The following is a 21,215-nucleotide window of genomic DNA, read 5'->3' on the forward strand; positions in this document are numbered from 1 at the left end:
CAGCACTTATTGTTCAGACTCCAAGATCTTATTCGAGGATGGACTGCGTGTGTCGGATGATCTTATTTGATTTTGTTAGATCTTTTTGTTTTTGACTTAAAAATGATTTAGGTTTACTGACTTGGATTCTGGGAAGGAGGAAGTGCAATCCTTTTAGTTTTTAAATTACCAAAACTTTGCGTATGGTGCTTTCCTTATCTGAATTTAAGGATTGAGATGCTAACATCAATCAAACTCACGTTTTACTCCATAGAAAATCTCACATTTAATGTGATTATGGATGAAATTTTTTCTAGATATCGTTACCTATAAATGTAGATGTGTTCTACATCTAGTTTGCCTATTTCACTCTGTTGTGCATTTGTCAATGTTAGTACTAGACTCCCAATAATGTTGTACTTAATACATTGTTTGGTTTAGCATAGGTGTTTTCATAACCTGCTTGATAATGGTCATCACAAACTCAGAAATGAAAAGGAGAAATGACTTTCCGCAAAACTTAAAGCGCCGAAAAGTTGATGTTGTGCGAGATTTTCCTGACGGCTGTGGATCCCTTGCTTCTTCAACGTGCCAGAGCAAATTTGAAGAGGGTGACAATGCAAAGCATATACAAAATGCTGCTGCTGTCAAAAAGGTGGAATCAATATCTGTGCCTGGTATGAGAAAATGGTCACATATTAAGCGTGATTTTCCAACTCGTGGAACTTTTGTTTCCCATGACCCTTTCCCTTCCCTTGCCCAAAGTAGTGAATCAAACAATTCGAATTTACCAGTTGAGAACAAACTTTCAGGAGCCTGTATTAACTATGATGCAGATGCTTTTGGAATGTGCACGACACTAATTAGGAAGGAGCAGCTTAATGATGACAGTGAGAATCAGAAATGTAATAACTTGGTTATGGATGAAGAAGCTATAGACAGCTGCAAGAAAGTGAAGGAGGCTTTAGATATGTACCATAAGATACTAAGCAAGTTATTGCATAACTCAAATGGGAAGAAAATGCAATCAAAATTTGCAGGAAGTACTTATTTCATTGCAGCAAAGATGCTTTTTAAGCAAGAGAAGTGGGTTAAGTTTGTTAAGCAAACAGGGCCTATTCCAGGGGTTCAAGTGGGTGATAAGTTTCAACGTAGAGCTGAACTCAAAGTTGTCGGCCTTCACAATCATTTCATTCGCGGTATTGATTACATGAAGAATGATGGGAAGCTCTTGGCAACAAGTGTCGTTGATTCCCATCGTTATGAAAATGACAATATATCTTCTGGTGTTTTGATATACTCTGGGGAAGGTGGAAATCCATTGATTGGTGTAAAAAAGAAACTAGTTGATCAAAAATATGAGCAAGGGAATCTTGCATTAATGAATTGCAAGGAATCAAAGGCGCTTGTAAGAGTGATTCGTCACTTTAAAATTTCAAGGAAATCTAGTCATATTGGTTTGAGTGGTAAGAGGTTGTCCAATACCATGTATGTGTATGATGGTCTGTACATTGTCGATGAGTATTGGCAAGAAAGAGGAAAGTTTGGTAAGCTTGTCTTTAAATTCAGGTTGAAAAGAGCTTTGCAACAACCGAAGCTGAATTTTCAAGAGCTAAGGCTAATGGGCAATTCAAAGTGCTCAAAAATCAAGAAGGATGTTGTGCGTATGAATGACATATCTCAAGGAAAAGAGAAGGTTCCTATTCGACTTAAGAATACAGTAGATGAAGAGAAGCTCCCATCTTTTGATTACATTACAAGTATCATCTATCCCAAGTATATTGAACCTGTTTCGTCAAATTATTGCTCCTGTGTTGATGGATGCGGAGACTTGGAGAAATGTAATTGCATCCTTAAAAATGGTGGGGAATGGCCATATAACTCTAAGGGCTGTAATGTCACATCCAACTCCATCATTTATGAGTGCGGCCCTTGTTGTAAGTGCTCTGATTCTTGTACCAGTAGGTTAACTCAAAATGGTATCTTTCTCCAGTTGGAAGTTTTCAAGACGGGGGCATATAGGTGGGGTGTTAGGTCAAGATCTTACATTTCGAAGGGAAGTTTTTTGTGCGAGTACATTGGTGAAGTTCTTCATGATAAGGAAATTCAGAACAGGATCAACAATTTGTATAGTAAACGTTCATGTGAAGGTGGCAGTGTGTGTTTACTTACCTATTCACAAGTGAGTTCATTTCCTACAGACAGCTTCACAATTGATGCTACATTGCATGGAAATGTTGCTAGATTTATTAATCATAGTAACTCTCCTAATCTTCGAGCCCAATATGTTCTATATGATCATTCTGATGTGAAAGTGCCGCATGTGATGCTATTTGCGAACAAGGATGTACCGCCATTGCAGGAGCTGACTTATGACTATAGTAGCACACTAAACAAATTTGGTTTGGTTTTTAAAAGGTAGAATTTAGGCAGAAAGGTGATTCTCTTCTTCTTCCTTTTTTCATGTAAAAATGTCGTTCTACCTGTTTTTATGTAGGAAGTAGAAAGTTCTAGCAAAAAAAATGTAGAAATTAGAAGTTAGCACCTTGAACTTTTAGGATGAAGAAGATTGAGAAATCATACAACTCACCATGCCAAATTGATTTGTGCTTTTGTGTGCTTTTTCTTTGGTTAAGCTCTTATGTTTCTTTATTGGTTAAAGAGAATCAGCAACAAACCCATTTCATTCATATAGCAATCCACTTCAAAATCAAAATAAAAAAAATCAAATTCAGAACCAAAAATCAAACCCATTTCAAGCTTTCACATCCCAAGAAGCTTCTTTAACTAGCGGATAACCTCATCTCTCACAGACCCTCACCCAAGACCCACAAACTTCGTCTCTCACGCGTGTAAAATTATTTTATTTTGAATTGTTATTTAAATAATTATTATAAATTCTTGAAAATTACATATTAATTAATTAGAGTATGATTTTGAATGAGTACGAAAGTTTTAACATGATAAATAATCACTAAAATAATCAGCAATATATTAAAGTATGTAATCTTTATAAATTTATTGCTTGACGTAAAAATTTAATTCATATTAATACGATGATCATATATGGATCAGACTAAATTCTTAGTAGTCATAAACTCATGTTCATATCTATTGGGTATTTGGATTCAATTATTAAGGTCTCTTAATATAATTGATATCTTTATTTAGGATGTACTTTAATTTTACTTCAGCTTATGTTTTGGTCAAGAAAAGAGTGTTAGAACATTTTGTAGATAATTTAAATGCTTTTGCTTAGATTTAATAAAAGAATTTTCAATTGGTGAGCTATAGAAATATATTGTTGATTTTATCTTTGTATGTGTTCGGAAGTTATATTAGATTGAGTAATGATATGTGCATAAAAAATATATACCAAAATATTATAAATAGTGATGTGGCAGTTTAATATAGTCAATTACAATTATTATTAATTGAGTGCTACTATTTTAAAAAACAGAAATATGTTACTGTGTAATATTTATATGTATATTATGAGTGTCAAATCTCTTAAAGAGAGAAAGGATCATATATGAAGGGTGAATTAGAAGACTAATATTCTGCAGCATTGACACAACATTTCAACCTGGCAACATCAAGATAGTCCACAAATGAGAAGCTGCCACCTAAGCAATGAATATTGCAATTTTTGAAGTAAAAATCATGTGGGCTAATTAATTGTCTTTTTGTTCATAAATGGGTATGAAGAATTAAAAGAAAAAAGCCCACGTGGGCCAAGGAGGAGAAGAATGGGAATTAGGCCCAATCAATTAGAGGATTCATTCTTCTTTTCCATTTTGGGTGATATAGGACGGAAAGGAGGAAAACTAGAGGCGGCTGGTACCAATTTTCAGACCCAAATTGGGAAATTAGAGGAGAAAAGGCAGCAGAGAGGAGAAATACAAGGAGGAGAACTAGGAGACAATGAGCTACTTGAAGGCTTAATTTGGCTTGTTATTCTCTACTCTTAGTATTTTAAATTCTTTCATTGAAATTTCAGAACTAAGGTGTATTTGAGATATTAGCGATGAACTAACTTTTGAATAGCTAGGATAAGTAAAAAAATCTATTATGTAACATTTAGGTACTTTACTACTAATGCTAAATATTGATTGTGGTTAATTTAAGTGTTTTTCATGTTTAATGTTTACTTTTGATTGATCACCATTAGTGAGTAAATGAATTAAATATGGCTCCTGAAAATGGTTATAATTAATGGATATAAAACTTGAATAATGCAAGATTAAATTTTTTTATTTTAATTTTGTAGATGTATAGACATATATCTTTGCCTTGCATAATCTTGTGGAATTAGTGCTTGAATATATATTCTTGAAGTTAAATTGACATGGACATATGTTAGTTTAATTAGACAATTAATATCAAATTGATTTTGTTGAAAACTTATGGAATTAATTGAAATTCTTGATTAATATCTGTTAGTTTTTCATAGATATTGTAGAGTCCCAGAATTTTACTTAACTAGTTAGATAGTAGTAGTAGTAGCAATATCTAATATTAGTTTGTAGTATATTAGATTTTGTGGATTTTAGTTCAAACCGGGATATAGTTGGAAACTCATAGCAATAATTATGGATTTTATAAGTTTAACTTATAGTTTAAGAATATTAATTATAACATAATGTTTGATTAATATTGCTGGTTATTAATATGATAATTATTATAACATAAGGTTTAGATAGAGCCAATAAGAATATGACACTTGTCATGAGCATGGTTATTCTTAAGGTTTAGATAGAGCCAATATGATTATGACACTTGTCATATGCATGATTATTAATGACTTATTATTTTAATGATAAAATAAGACAAATATAAGACTTAGTCTTCACCAGAATCTGTTAGGAGCATGACATTTATCACAATTTTATTTATTTGTGGATTAGATTGTTATCTAGATAATTAAATAGATTTTCCGTAATTTTAGGGTATTGTAACTTCTGACCTATTTTTGACCCAGTTATGTTATGAATTTTGAAAAATAGTATTTCTAGAAAGTTGTAGATAATTGAATTATCTTTCTAACGGTATAACAATGGTCTAAATTGGATTCCTACAACTCTAGTTATGTTGATTTTACTGAATGTGAGTTTAGAGTTACGAGATTTAGGGAGTTAGAAGTTAGGATTCTATTATTTTTATTTTTATTTTTATTTTTAATTTTAAAAATCAAGCTTTGACTCCTTAAACCTCTCTCTGAACAATTTGACCAAGTTCTAAGCCTTGAATTGAAGAATATTCAAATATTTTCAATTAAATTCATTATTTTTATTCAAAGCCAAAAAGAAGATCTTTATTCCTAGAACTCTATAAATAGGACTTAGAATCCAACCCTTTCACTTACTCTTCAGCTGTGATCATACTCCAAGGTGTTAGTGAGAACATAAGAGTGATACACTTGGGTGGGAAAGGAAAAAGCTTATCATTCTTAAGCTTTACCAAACACTTGGGAAGTAAGTATTAAAGTATTTCGGTATTGGAGTTAGGCCAATCTATAAGGTCAACAAAGGTACCCTTATCCTTAAGTTCAAATTCTATTTGGTTCCTTAGTCTCTTTAGTTTTCATTCAGGTTCTAACTTTTGTTATGGTTTTGTGGTTAGGTTTTTAAGTTCTTTGCACTTAAGGTGTCTTTTCGGTAAGTTTTCTCTTGGTGGTTTAGTTCTAGTCTTTTCATTCTTTATTCTTTAGAAATACTCACCATTTGTATTGTTGGTTTTAGGAGTGTTCCAAATCCCATCTTTGTTCTCAATTATCCCCGTCTTGGTAAGGAAAATAGGCTAGACCTTGTATGTTTGTATGATATGTTATGCTTTTATGTTATGTTATGTTATGTATAATGTGTTATGATAAGTTTATGTTTTAATATGTTATGCTATGATTTACCCTACCTTATGTTGGGTTTTATGCCCTTATAAAACCATGTCGGACATGTAGCACGATTTCATATTATCAATAAAAGTAGTAGAAATCATTTAGTTTGACAACTGTGTTGCTTGCTTGTTTTATTACATGATTATTGAAATAATACAAATATTTATAAAATTCTGAACATATGGATAGTTACAATTATAGTGACTAGGTCACAGTGGATTATAGTTGTAATTATATGTTCAAAAGAATGAGTCCTAAGATTAGATCAGTGCATTGGATTTTCACTGATTAGGCAATCTACGATATGATCTACTTACACATTCAGGGTGTGATGTCTTGTCCAAGGCATCGACCAAGTAGAAAAGATCGGATGTATTTAGTTACATCGGACTAGGACCGATATTGATTATTGATTGATAAATAAGTATCGTTGTTATCGAATCTAATCAATGTCACAACATTGACCATATATTAAGTCGATCTTAATTCTGAGTGATAATATTCTACTAATTATATTATTTAAATCTTTTGACTTGTTCGTTACTAGCTTACCCTACGGTCTAGCCCATACTTACATCTTGGAGATTTATTAGTGTAATCGAGTGGGAGTATTATTCATAGATACGAAATCTATAACTTCTGTATGAGAAGTGAAAAAATGATTTCCTTAATTGCTTTGTTCAAAAGGTTAAATGATTGAGATCTCATTTCTGTGATTAAGTTCACAGAAATATCATTTATAAGAAACTTAGTGGGAGTTAAGGATAAAATACTGATGAGGGGTAAAACGGTAATTTGCACCCAGCTCATTAGTAAGTCATCGATAGAGGATTGACTGATTGTAATGGTTATAACAATGGATAACATATTTATGGTTTTGAAAATACGTTCTATGAATTCAAGAGTTCAATTCCAAGTCTATAGTGGAGTCACGAGGAATTAATAAGGTAGTGAAATTATTCGAAAATAAATTCACGGTAACTTGTTGGAGCTTGATTTCATGGATCCATGGTCCCCGCATCACCTTTGAGTAAATCATCTAGAATGTCTCAATTAATTGATTTAATTATCAATTAGGATTTTTAAAAGTTGACTAGGTCAATTTTGGAAAATTTACTGAAATATGAGATTTAGAGAATAAAAGAGAATCTTTGGGTAAATTTATTAATATTGATAAATTGGTATCAATATAAATAAATAATATTAAATCAAGTTTCAAATTATAATTAGTTAATTTGAATAAGGATTTAATTAATTAATTAAAATAAATAAATAAAAGGTTTTGAATTTAGGCCCAGTTGGGATTTAAATTCAAAACAAAGAGATTGGGCCCAAGTTCATTTATGGCAGCCCAAGGCTTTTATTTTTGTTTATTATTTTTAATTAATTTAAATTTAAATAAATTCCATTAAGTTGCCTATATAAGGAATATGATATCTAGGGTTTTCATAAGCAAGTGAGTTTCAGTTGATTTGGGTAAGTGAAAACTTAGACACTCTAATCATTTCTTAGCCATAATCTCTTCTTCTTTTCTAGATCTCTATCTCATGTGTTGAGAACCAGCCCACACTAGTTCTAGGTTGATCAAAGGCTTGGTGAGGAAGACTATGTTGCTGATCTTGTTCAATCTCTTGATAATACTTTGCTACAGAAAGGAATCAAGGGTTAGAGAGATTGTAGGATGCAGTTGTTCCAGTTTCGCTGCGTAATGTAAGTTTTTACTTTACTCTGTATTTGTATTAATTTCATAGGAGCATGTTCTAGGAATTTGCATGTTTGTTTGATAATATGTAAATTGCATGAAAATAAATAAAGATCCTGCAATAAGTTTTTCCAACAAAGATAGGTTACCATCAATCTTGAATTTCTTTAGGGAGTTTAAGTCCCATCCCTCGAGATGATGCAGCCACTAAATCCCTCATTAGTGGCTTAGTGAAAGGATCCGCTAGATTTTCACTTGTTCTCACATAGGATATTGAGATGACTCCTCTTTGAATCAATTCTCTTACATATCCATGTCTTAGACTAATATGTCTAGACTTCCCGTTATACACTCCGCTGTATCGACACCCAATGATAAGTTTGTAGTCTATTGCAATACGTCGAAGTAAGGATTGTGTTGTGTGCAGATTCAGAATGATAAGGTGATAGCCTATGCCTCAAGGCAAACGTAGTTGCTGATGCGCTAAGTAGGAAGAATTACGGAAGTCTAGCATCATTAGCTGGAATAGAAAAGTCGTTACAGCAGGAGTTGATTGATAAGCGTACAAAATGTACGTTTATTTATAACATTTTCAGATTGATTTGGTTGTTTTTCTCAAGAGAAAGTTTCTATTTAACCTGTTTGGTGAACTTGTGCAGTTTGTCGTTATAATTCTGATTTGTTCGAGAATTTGGTTAACTGTTTGTTTTAGTAGCCGAAAATTGGCTAATCTTCGGAAATATGGTATAGGCGATATATCGCCTTTCTTGGGCGATATATCGGCATAAGAAGGAATTCCAAATTTTGGCTTTGCAGAAACGACATCAGAAACTCGCGTTTTTATCGAGAAAATTCACCAGGCGATATATCGCCTCATCTATGCGATATATCGGCACGAGGGTATTTTTGGAAAGTATTATGGAAATTCGTAGGTTTTTGGGATTTTGGTAAGAAGAATAAAAAGAAGATAGAGAGGGAGAGAGAAGGGAAGCATTCTGACGGCAAAGGAAAAGAAACAGAGAAGAATCCGCGTTTATTTCGTTTGTGTTTATTTTTATGCTTTTGAATTTTAGATTGGATGATGAAGTTTAATATTATGAACTAAATTCTTATTTAGAGTATTTTAATGTAGTCACTGGATATTCTATTCGTCTTTAATGCAATTTCTATGAATCTTTGAATTTATGGTTATCTATTGTTCTTATGTTTAATGCTTGTAATTGATTGGCCATCTGTTGCATGATTATTAGTTTTAATTCAATATCTGAAAAGTGAGAATTGGAATAGCTTTAGACAATAGACATAGATTTCAATTTAGAACGAAAGTATCAAATTGGTTTGTGTAGCAATTAGGTTTTTGTTCTTAATGCGGTTTATGTGTAGAATTTATCACAGACATGTAGAAAATTCGCAGGTAAACTGAATATTTTATATCTTGAGAGAGAATAGAATTGTCATTAGTAAACTTGCTATAACCATAGATCACAGAAATATATTAGTTGTATTATTGATTGAATAGAATTGAAGGTTGATGAAATTAGAATACTCTAATCTTTCGCTCATATTAAATTTCGTTAATTAAATTGTGCTTTCTTAGTTTATTGATCATTGTTAATTGTCATTAAAATTTCATTAGTCAAATAGAAATAAAAGTTTGCTATTGGTAATTATTAGATCAATTCCCTGACGGAACGATAATCTATTTCCACTACTATTATTTGTTTATTCGATTGCGTATACTTGCGTAGTGGTAAAAATTCGCAACATTGATCAATGCTGGAATAGAAGTAGTCATTGGTAACCTGACCAACTTGTCCATCCAGTCAAGCGTGTTAGAAGACATATGGATTGGGCAAGGACATGATGACACATTAGTAGCACATATGGATGCAGTTAGAGAAAGGAAGGCCACAGATTTCCCAATATCTAGTTAGGGGTTATTAAGATACAAGGATCGGGTATGCGTGCCAAATGATCAAGGGATTAAGATGAAGACTTTAGAAGAAGCGCACAATACCCCATACTTAGTTCACCCAGGGTCGACCAAGATGACTCACGACCTTAAAGTGTTATATTGGTGGCCAGGAATGAAGAAAGATATAGTGGAGTATGTGTCTAAATGCTTGGTATGCCAGCAAGTGAAAGCAAAACATCAGCGGCATGCAGGCTTATTGCAACCACTTAGCATTCCATAGTGGAAATGGGATGATATAGCCATAGATTTCGTGACGGGTTTGCCACGAACAAGTAAGCAACATGATTCAGCTTGGATAGTAATAGACAGATTAACCAAGTCAGTTCATTTCTTGTCTGGTAAGACTTCGTACACAGCAGATCAATACGTAGACGTTTAAGTCCAAGAAATAGTACGACTGCATAGAATTTCCAAGACAATAGTATTCGATAAAGGATCGGTGTTATCCCCATTTCCTGACATGGGCCCGGACGGCGGTTTAGGCCCATGGACTGGGCGCTCGAATGTGGGCCCGGCCCAAGCCCGCTTGGTACAGGAATATCCGAGGGGGGCACGACCCTAGTGCTCTTCGGGGCCCTGATGGTGATCCAGGACGGTTGTCCGGGAGACGTACAGAGCTCAAGCCCCGTTGAAGTACGCGTGAACGTTCCCGGAGCCTGCTTCGGTCCGGGCCTGTGGTAAACAAAGAGGGACAAAGGTAAACGTACCTGGATTAGGTCGTCCCCGATTGGTAAGGGAAAGCGTCTGTGACTCTGAAGCCGCCCCATTCCGCGTGGGGGTTGTCCCCACTTTTCGTTTGCAGAAAATGTCACCTCGGGATTGCATGCCGCTGTTTCTGATCTGCGCTGCCAAGTACTCTGACTGGTCTTGTCCCCTGAATCTGCCTCGTAACTTGAAGTGCCCAGACCAAAAGCACCGTTTTGTCGGGCGGAGTATAGCTCTTGGGCCACCTTATTGGGCCTTGATTAGTTTTGAATTTATGTATGTTTTATCTTTTATATTGGGCTTCTACTAGAGAAGCCAAGAGTATCCATATCTCTGATGGGCCCGGGTTATACCCGGCCTAGACCCAGTGTTCCCATGAGTCTATAAATACAGGCTATAGAACACTGGAAAAAGGACCTCTCTTCAACTAGTATACAGTTACTCTGCCAAAACATAGAGAGAAACTCCATTGAAAGCGGAGGGTTTGGGTGCGGCCGGAGACTGCAGCCGGCTCCACGACTTGAATGGGGACCGCGATAAAGGCCCCCCCACCGGGAAGAAGTTCTGTCCCGGGTACTTCTTTGTTGAGACTGGGTTATGGGCCCGTCGCCCCACTTGCTTTCCTGGCCGCCCTATCCTTGACGACCCGCCTCATTTCGCTGGCAGGAGTAGACATACCGGAGTCTCCTGTAAAAGCACAGAAAAGGGAGTTAGTATGGCAAAACAAACAAAAAAAAAGGGGGGAAATAATCAGAACTAATAGTGACCCGGGACGAACCCTCATCTACGCCCCGGGCGCGACTCAACTCCTCTAAAGCAAAGGAATGGACTCGATCCCTCATGTCGTCCGGGTTCAAGAAATTTTAGTATTGAAGGAACCCGGACAAAAACATAAGGACCTCCGAGCCTACGGGAACGAGAGTCGATGGTCTTGTCTCCCCGTCAGCCCCGAATGCGGGGCTTCGGAGTACTAGCCTATCCCTAGCTAAGTCCCAAACCTAGGGAGCATAAGTCAAGATTAAAGGGGAGTTACCTCGCCCTAATACGCTAGCCCCGAGAGTCCCCGTGTTCGGTAGGGCGTCCTCGAAGAGCTCCTCTAGCTCCTCCGAAGAGGCTGTCTCCGGCTGGGCCTGGTCTTTCTTTCGTTGGGCCGCGTTAGCTTGCGTCGCCTTCTCCACTTCCGTGATGTGTTCCCAGGCCAGTTGTTCCCGGATGGCGACGATCTTCTTGCAGGCGATGCCCCAAAGGTTCGGGATGACGATGGTTTGGGTGGCCGCGAGCATCCCGACCAGTCAGAGGTTGTCATCCGTAACGTAGCTACCTACGTCCAGGTCTCTTCCGCGCTCAGCCCGGAGTAAAACTTCCTCCTCTCCATGATGTACTTGGTGAGAGGAGTTTGAGCAAAAGGTCCTGCCACCCGGAAGAACATGATGAGAGACAGAGAAAAAGAGAATAAAAACGAAGAGAAAAAGGATCGGGGAAGCACTTACCCACTCGCTGGAAGTCCAACAGCAGCGTGGGGTAGGGCTGTGCATAAATTTTTACAATCCGCCCAACCCGAATAATCCGCCCAAACCAACCTGAAAAAACCGCCAAAAAACGCAACCCAAATAAACCGACCAAAATTTAAACTGCCAAATTGTTACATTGGGCGGGTTGAAAGTAAGTATCAACCCGCCCAATATAACCCGACCCGCCCAATTAAGAACTTATTATTAATTTATTATTTTTAATACATTTAAATAAATATATTAAATTTATATATATACTTAATTAAATTTATATTTTAAAAATAATATTGTTTTAAGCTTAAAAAGATAAACTTCACACTATTAGTACTAGTATTTAAAAGAAAAAAAAAACTACAAAAATGTAAAAAAAAAAAAAATACAACTTCGATTTGGGCGGGTTGACCCAACCAACCCGCCCAAAAAAATTATCACTTCGGTTTGGGCGGGTTGACCCGACCAACCCGCCCAAACTATTGGACGGGTTAAATTTATTTTTTTCTTAATTGGGCAAGTTACGGGTTCACTTTTGCTAACCCGATTATGACATTGGACGGGTAAAAATACCTTGTAACCCGACCAACCCACCCAATGATCAGCCCTAGCATGGGGTTCTTCTCCACGAGGAACCCGGACGTCATAAACCAGTAATGACGGACGTCCGGGGGATGTTTCCAGGAGCTGGTGGGAGCGGGGTAGCCACTTCGCGGCTTCAGTCTGTAGAAGCCATCCAAGGTCTTGTCCTTGACATTGACCTGCGGCTCCAGCTTGTAGAAGTACAAGATTTTTGCAGGAGTCGGATCCTCGATCTCCTTTGCGATATAGAACACTCGCCATCCCGCGAGTAGTCGGTACGCTTGCGGCAGAAGCTGAAACGACGCGATCCCCACATACGTCAGGAATCGCACGAAGTAGTCGTGGAGCGGGAGCGTGGCCCCCACGCTGATGTGGCTGATGCTCCAGTCCCCGAATCCCTCAACGGATGTGTGCGCCCGCTCCTCGATCCTGTCCATGCGGTTGTGGAAGAGTCCGAGTAAATTCGATGCCCAGACGCTTCTCCAGGAGGTACATCATCCGATAATTCCGGAACAGGTTGGGCACCACGTCCATTTCCCACCTGTTACCTTTGGATGTCCGAGACCTAGAGATGGCGACAGGGGCCCTGTTGACTTCTTCTTCAGAGTGGAGGGTGACACCTGTTGCCATAGTCGATGATCTGGGAACAAAGAAAGAAAACCAAGCAGTCAGTACCTAAACCCAGAAGAGTCGGTTGAGGTACGGGGGGTCTCCTAAGGACTGCTTGGAGCCCCTTCGGATCGGGCCGGGGATCACCGAGGAATCCCGAGACCCCGATCGGGAACGGAAGAAGAGCTACTAAGTCCCCGCCCTCTGTTCGGGAAACACCCGAATATGGAGCAACCCGAACCAGGCGGCCTTCCTAACAACTCCTAAACATAATCAGATTCTAGCAACCTAAACATGTGAATTAAAAGAACAGCCTAAGTTCACATGTTCACCAAGAAGGTCAGAAGGACATACTGTGAGTTGTTGGCCGTAGAAGATGGTGGTTGTCCGACGGTAGGAACGGCAGAACTTCGTTCTTGAAATGGTGAAGCCGGCTCAGCAATTCGTCAATAGGATAGGCACAAGACGAGTTCACAGGCGGACGAGAAGACGCTGGGGCCGTAGGGAATAGACGACGGCGCAGAATTGGCAGATGATGGTGGATGTCACCGGCGATATCGAACCTGCAAAGCTTGGACAAAGCTAATAAATTCTTAAGATGGCTCGAGAGTGTAAAAATGTCAAACGAGCATCTGTGGGGTATTTATAAGGGTCCGAATCCTGGCCTCTGATCCAACGGACAAGTGTCTCCCCATCGGACGACCCATAATCATGCAGGGGAATTTATGAGCCCTCTCAGGCTGGACCCTCGCCATCTCAGAGATAACGGCCCAGGAGGGGCGGTTGCCAAAGGTCGCCCCATCCTACGGTCCACCTCAACCCAGGGGTATTAATGATGGACCCCTGTGCGGATGGGACGCTTCGAGATCAGTGCTGACACCCTAGCCTAGGCCTAGCGACCCTTGAGATGGCTAGACGACCTTTCAAGGTTGAGACCCATCCACGCAACAATCATCTGGTGACACATGTACCCCTACCATGAAGCGAGACAAAGGTAAACGTACCCGGACATTGGTAAATGGTCCGGGCCCGGCATACGGCCAACGTCACTGCCTTCTGTCGCGGACCCACGATTCCAATCAGGAACTGGGAAGGCAACCATGAATCGTCCGGGGGCAAGGCAAGCCTCTGCCTGGCGGCCCCAGGCGAAGGCTTGGGGGGTAAATGTTATCCCCATTTCCTGACGTGGGCCCGGGACGGCGGTTTAGACCCATGGACTGGGCGCTCGAATGTGGGTCCGGCCCAAGCCCGCTTGGTATAGGAATATTCGAGGGGGGCACGACCCTAGTGCTCTTCGGGGCCCTGATGGTGATCCAGGACGGTTTTCCAGGAGATGTACAGAGCTCAAGCCCCGTTGAAGTACGCATGAACGTTCCCGGTGCCTGGTTCGGTCCGGGCCTGTGGTAAACAAAGAGGGACAAAGGTAAACGTACCCGGATTAGGTCGTCCCCGGTTGGTAAGGGAAAGCGTCCGTGACTCTGAAGCCACCCCACTCCGCGTGGGGGTTGTCCCCACTTTTCGTCTGCAGAAAAGGTCACCTCAGGATTGCACGCTGCTGTTTCTGATCTGCGCTACCAAGTACTCTGACTGATCTTGTCCCCTGAATCTGCCTCGTAACTCGAAGTGCCCAGACCAAAAGCACCATTTTGTCGGGCGAAGTATAGCTCTTGGGCCACCTTATTGGGCCTTGATTAGTCTTGAATTTATGTATGTTTTATCTTTTATATTGGGCTTCCACTAGAGAAAGCCAAGAGTATCCATATCTCTGATGGGCCCAGGTTATACCTGGCCCAGACCTAGTGTTCCCATGAGTCTATAAATACAGGCTATAGAACACTGGAAAAAGGACCTCTCTTTGACTAGTATACAGTTACTCTGCCAAAACATAGAGATAAACTCCATTGTAAAAGACTTTCTAAGCTCTAATACAACTGACTCGTGGACTAAGGCTCATTAACGCCCCAACCACGTAAAATCCTTGTGTTAATCTTCTACATTCTATATCTTTATTCTTGGAAAATATCTATTAGTGTGGTTTCCAAAAATCTCGGTAAACAATCGGTGTTTACATCGAGATCTTGGAGTAAGTATTTGCCGCTGATAGAATTCTCCTACAACAATAGCTACCAGTCAACAATCAGGATGGCACCCTACAAGCTACTTTATGGAAGAAGGGTCGATCGCCGTTGCATTAGGACGAGGTAGGAGAAAGGCAACTACTTGGACCAGGAGCTGTTAGAGGAGCTCAGGATGTAGTAGTGCTGATTAGAAAGCGTATGCTCGTTGCTCAAAGCCGTTAGAAAAGTTATGTGGATGCCAAGCGACGTGATGTGGAATTCAAAGTCAGAGATCAAGTTTTCTTAAGAATATCTCCTATGAAAGGTGTGAAGCAGTTCAGGAAGAAAGGCAAGCTTAGTCCCAGGTTTATAGGTCCTTTTTAGATATTGGACAAAGTGGGAGCAGTTGCATATAGATAAGTTGTAATGCCCTGGATAGCCAAGACCGCTACATTGTGTACTTATAAAGGTGCAGGACTTGCTAATCAAGTCATTAATTTAAACATGTGTCACTAAACATGAATGAACTAGGGTTAAAAAGGGTTTTGGTCTCAAAAGTTACACTTTATATAATTAAACAGTTTTATACATGGGATCCCAAAAAGAAGCAGAGTTCTAAAGTTAGTTTACAGAATCTCCAAAATACAGACAACCATCAGCCATACTAAGGCAAAATAGACATTTCTGGTTCTCACGTCCCTGCCTAATCCCCAATCGTGGCGGCTGAGCAGCTGGTCATGTACATTCAGCTCACAAAGCTCTCCAAGTCAGGGCTGATCAAGCTTACCCCTGCCTTTACCTGTACCACGTAGCACCCGTGAGCCAAGGCCCAGCAAGAAAGCATAATATGCAACACAAACAATAATAACAGATAATCAACTCTTTCAGCATGTTCAAACACTTAATACTCCACATTAACCACTCAGCACTTATACATAACCAATAATGCAACTAATCACAATTAACAATTAGGTCACATAATAGTCAGGGCCGACAACTTAGGCCGCACCCTCTGTTTACCCCACTGACTCCGGCCCGCTTAAACCGAGCTCAGTGCATAATAAGCTGTTTTCGGCTACCAGTGGCCAAGCCACACCCTATGCCCTAGTGTAACCCTTGGCACTCTTAGGTCGTTGATTCACTGTTTACGTGGCATAATACCATCCTATCAAGCATACATATTAGGGAACCATTAGTCCCATTACAAGTACACAAACGGGTGCAGTTTTCTTACCTTTAGTTTCTACGTTCACTGATTACGAGCGACATTCCTCGAGCACGATCTGTTTCCTGAGCCCTAGCTTTAACACCTAGTCATAACCAAGGTATTGGATTCCATTAATATTCAAATAAAGGTTTCCGGGTACAATACTAGCTTCCGGGACATCGAATTCCATCAAGCATAGTGGTGAAATCGATCCCGAGCACCCTAGGCTAGATTCCCGCGCTTAAAATACCCAAATGATCAAGGATGTACCTAAGGGCTGCGGCCCTTGAACCCTAGCTGCGGCCGCCCCTAAAATAGAGCCCAAGGCCCCAAGCAAGCAGACACGCGCCGCGACCCTGCTCAAGGGCGCTGCGGCACTCTCCCCTGGCCGAGCCTCCCTGGCTCTCTTACTTCGTAGAGCTGCAACACTCTAGAACAGAGCTGCGACCCTCCCCTTCGTGCCCAGAAAATCCACCATTTCTAGCATCCTAACCCCACCCAAAACCATCCCAAAACACCCTAACTCAAAACCCATTAATCACAAAGCCTTTAATATGACTCTAACAACATAAACCAACGGAAATCCATCCTAAAAACCAACTAAAATTCCATTTTTGATTTCTGAAACCCAGCAACTCAAACACCAAAACCAGTCATGCAATACTCAAATTTACACCTCTAAATTAGGAGTTGAAGCTTACCTCTTTTGCTGAACCACTTCCTTGACAATCTCTGAGCTAAAACCCAAGCACTTATCTTAAATTCAGCCCTTAAACATCAAAACCATAATCACCTTAATATTCAGCCAAAAACTTAGAGTTCTAACACCCAAAAACACAATTCAACTCTTACCTTAATCTTGATTGAGTGTCCCTTAGTCTAAACTAAGCTAAGCCTTCATGAATTCAGCTCAAACACAAAGTTTTCCCCAGCTGATTCCCTTAGGTTTTCTATAGTTTCTTGGGAGAGAAAAGAGAAGATAAGAGGAGAGAGATCATAGGTTGATTTATGTTTTATTCCCCTATTTTTCATTAACTGAGTCTAATCCTAGCCAGTTAAGTCAATCCCGAGGCTCGGGGTACCGGAAACGTCCCCGAGGGCAAAACGGTAAATTTCCCCAATATTCCCGCCTAAGCTTTCTATTCTCAAATATATCTCCATATATTTATTTCTATAACCCGATAGCCTAAATAACTACCCGATACCTACAATACCCCTGACTTATCCAAAGTCAAATACTAAGCCCCGTTGTGACTTCCGCTAACTGGCTCCCTAGGATCGCCTCAAGTCGCACGCTGCAGATTTACCCACATAATAATGTGGTTCACACAGATATAACATTTAACCACATTTACATTCATATAATCATACAAGCATGCCTATCATATAATCATGCATTAAATCAATAAATTCACTCATAAGCCAATTATGCATTCCTGGCACACTAATCAGGGCCCTTAAGCCATATTAGTGATTTTGGGTCGTTACGTCAAGACTAGCACAGTCGTCTTGTGATCAGGAAGTCAGAGACAGTCTTGCTGAGCAGTAAATGTGACAACGTCAGCATTGGTGAGCTCGGGAACTACGTAGTCTCGGAGGTGTTCCGAGGTTATAAGTTAGACTCGCAACTCGCAGTGGCAATGGTTCAATACTTGTATAGATTTCTTGATTTTTTTCCTGCCCTCAGGCAAGACGATTCAAGCTTGAGTATTGTAAGCTCGAAGAGGATGGTATTGTTAACATCACTTGTTGAGAACATAGGTGACGAGCTCGTCATAGGTAAACGATCTTGAAGGTGTGTGAATCTGTCGTCCAAGCTCGTAAGCTGTGTGTGAACATGTTTATTGTTGTAAAATCCCTATGTTTAAGGGATCTGATGTAATTTGTTATTAAATCCTAAATATCATGGGATATTACCACGTACGTAGTAACTAATGCATTAAATGGCATTATTTTAATTGATTTTGTAGAGTAACTCCCCAAAATCTGTAGGGAGAGATTCGATAAACCACTCTATAAATACAGTGGGACGATTCATTTGTAGAGGACAAAAAAATGAATATTGGAAAAACTCTGTACAATTGCTTCCAGAAAGCTATAAGAGAATTCCAAGAAGTTAATAACACAGACTCGTGGACTAGGCAGATTTTAACTGCCGAACCACGTAAAAAATTGTGTCTATATTATTTGTTTCCTTTGGTATATCTAGTTTAATTGCTCTTCTCTTTAAAGTTGATGAAAAACAGCGTCAACAGTTTGATGCTTTCATTGAGAGCTATTAAACAATACGTGAGCTTGTTTAGTCAGAAAGCATCTCAAATCATCAATGGCCATTGTGAGTAACCCCAGTATGGGTGAGCGACCAATGCCCAATATACTTGAGGAGCAGATTCCTCATGCTGAAGATTACCCACGACGGCCTGGAAAGCAGCCCATGATGGATCCAGATCCTAAAGAAATGAGCAATTCATCCAACTCTCGAGAGCCACCTGCCCTCAGGCCCGACGAGGATATGTATTACAATCCTAAAAGATATGTTCCAATTGTGGAACTTGAAAATCGCCAACTGCGCAAATAATTGGCAAAAGCAACAAAGCGCAACGAAGAGTTAGCCAGACAGGTTACTGGTGCTCAGGCACCTCCTTGAAGGCCTAGGGGACGTCCTCGTGGGAGCACGGCTGCTAGGAGGGTAAAGCAGGTGCCACCACCAGCATCCCAGCCAGTTAATCCAAGGCCCCGGAGAAGTAGCCAGGCTGAGGGTACTGCCAACCCGATTGGAGAAGCACAAACAGGAATGGGAAATAACCGAGCCCCCTAAGTGGCTTGGAACTTGAATCCTGATGTTGTGCAAAACAACCTGGAGCCTGACCAGGAAAATTCAGGACCATCTAGGCCTGGCAATGGGAGACAGCCACCGTCTCCCATAAGATACCCACCATCGCCAATAAGGCATCCCTCGCTAGTCTAGGAGGTTCCATGACCTGTGCATCGAGATGGAAATCGACGGGCTAGGCATGGCCAGGGGAATGAAAGAGAAGCTACCCGAGATCACAGGGCTTCTCAACTTACGAGAAGTCAAATGTCAAGATCACATACTGCTAAGAAAAGGAGGCTAGCAAAGGACCCACCATGTAATCACCGAGCTACGAGTTATGTAAGTGAAAACTCGGATTACACTCGGTCCGTGATCATTTACAACACGGAACCGAGACATACGGGGAAACGAAGGAATTACCCTAATCTGCGGGAACACTTAAACCACATTCGGGGTTGAGACAATCCCCCAAACCTAGATATGCGAGACCATCTGAATGGTCTCAAACAACCAGCGTATAACCCTGTACCAAGACAGGGAGCTGGAGTTTTTATTAACGATAACCAGCCCCCTCAGGTCCAGACTAGACCTCCAGTGGATTTAGTCCAAGAAAGGATTGAACAATTAAAGAGAGCATTCAGGCTCTTATAGAACGAGTGTGGCTGGGACAAGGCTGAAGAGTCTGATGAAGAGCTCGAGCCTTTTGCCCCACATATCTCTAACACCCCGTTCCCTCAGGGATTCAGGATACCTCATGTCCCGCCATTTGATGGAAACTCAGATCCCTATAGCCATCTGAGCACGTTCAACACCATTATGCGAGCCAACAATGTTGGTTACAAGCTCAGGTGTATGCTGTTCCTAGCCACGCTTACAAGACTAGCGAAAAACTGGTTTGAGAGGTTCAAAAGGCATTCGATCGCGTCTTAGGATTAGTTTTCTGAGGACTTTAAAAAATAATTTAAGGATATGGTTGGCATTAGGCCCGAGGCCTCAACCTTAACCAACGTCCGACGACAACAAAACGAGTTGCTAAAAAGTTTCCTCACGGGGTTTAACTTAGAAGCGAGATGTCGATGATAGTGGTCACCTGATGACAGTTAGAGCAGGCGTAATGCCGGGAAGTCCCCTCTGGGAAGACTTACAAAGGAAGCATGTCAGGTCTTTAACCGAGTTCAATCGAAGGGCCCAGAGGTTTGTCAATGTAGAAGAGGCGAGGTCAGCGCTGAACATGACCTCTCAGCCCGTAACTACAACGACAAACATGAACTCTGCCTCGACCTCGGAAGACCCCTCAACTTCGAAACCCACTGGGGATAACCCTTCTAAAAGGAAGAAAAACGAAGGGAATAACCCTGTGGCAGAAGGAGGGAAGAAGAAGAAAGGAGACCGATATTTCTCCGTATACAAGGTGTATACCGAGCTCAACGAGTCTCAGGAGAATATCTACCTGGCTAATGAAAACCAGGTCCCATTCAGACGACCTGACCCCATGAGGAACCAAAAAGCAAAGAGAGATAAAAATAAATACTGTAGATTTCATGGAGATATCGGACATACAATTGATGAGTGTCGACACTTGAAAGACGAGATCGAAAGTTTGATCTTGGGGGGTTATTTCGGACAGTACGTCAGAAAACGAAATCCCAATCAAGCTTCCACAAGCCAAAGGGCAGCAGTTGCACCACTTGCCCAAAAAAATAACTCTCGAGCTCAGAAGGATGAGCGACCTCGTCCGATTGATGGATAAGATGTAATAACCACCTCGGGAGGACCAAATATCACAGGTTCAGGCAGGAATGCCCAAAAAAGATATGTAAACGAGCTCAAGACAGGCGACGATTCTCCCTACGAACCCAAACCACGAGCTCTAAAACAATAAAGAGTTGAGACTCAACCCATAACCTTTACTGAAGAGGACGCGTCACACATCCAGTTTCCCCATAACGATCCCCTGGTCATAACCCTCCAACTCGCAGAGGGTACGTCGAGTCCTAGTTGATAACGGGAGCTCAGTGAATATCCTCTATAAAGCCACTCTAGAAAATATGGGACTCGCTTTTCGCGATCTAAAAGCATGTGCAACCATATTGTACGGTTTTTCAAGAGAAGGGATTTCCTGTATGGGATCCATTGAACTCCCTATAACCTTGGGAGACTATCCAGTCTGTGTAACCAAGATGATGGAG

The 21,215-nt window shown here is 40.4% G+C and overlaps 1 protein-coding gene across 1 annotated transcript; it reads left to right on the forward strand.

The window, feature by feature from the left end:
• Window positions 1-289: 289 nt before the first annotated feature.
• LOC133798069 (histone-lysine N-methyltransferase, H3 lysine-9 specific SUVH6-like) lies at window positions 290-2,519 on the forward strand. The gene has a single exon (XM_062236254.1). The coding sequence runs from the start codon at window positions 449-451 to the stop codon at window positions 2,399-2,401; it is 1,953 nt and encodes a 650-aa protein (XP_062092238.1). The 5' UTR covers window positions 290-448; the 3' UTR covers window positions 2,402-2,519.
• Window positions 2,520-21,215: the final 18,696 nt, after the last annotated feature.

The sequence above is a fragment of the Humulus lupulus genome, chromosome 8 (genome assembly GCF_963169125.1).
Source record: "Humulus lupulus chromosome 8, drHumLupu1.1, whole genome shotgun sequence".
NCBI lineage: Eukaryota > Viridiplantae > Streptophyta > Magnoliopsida > Rosales > Cannabaceae > Humulus > Humulus lupulus.

What these genes read in the sequence shown, in the direction of transcription:
- LOC133798069 (XM_062236254.1), top strand. Translation starts at nt 449, where the DNA reads ATGGTCATCACAAACTCAGAAATGAAAAGGAGAAATGACTTTCCGCAA.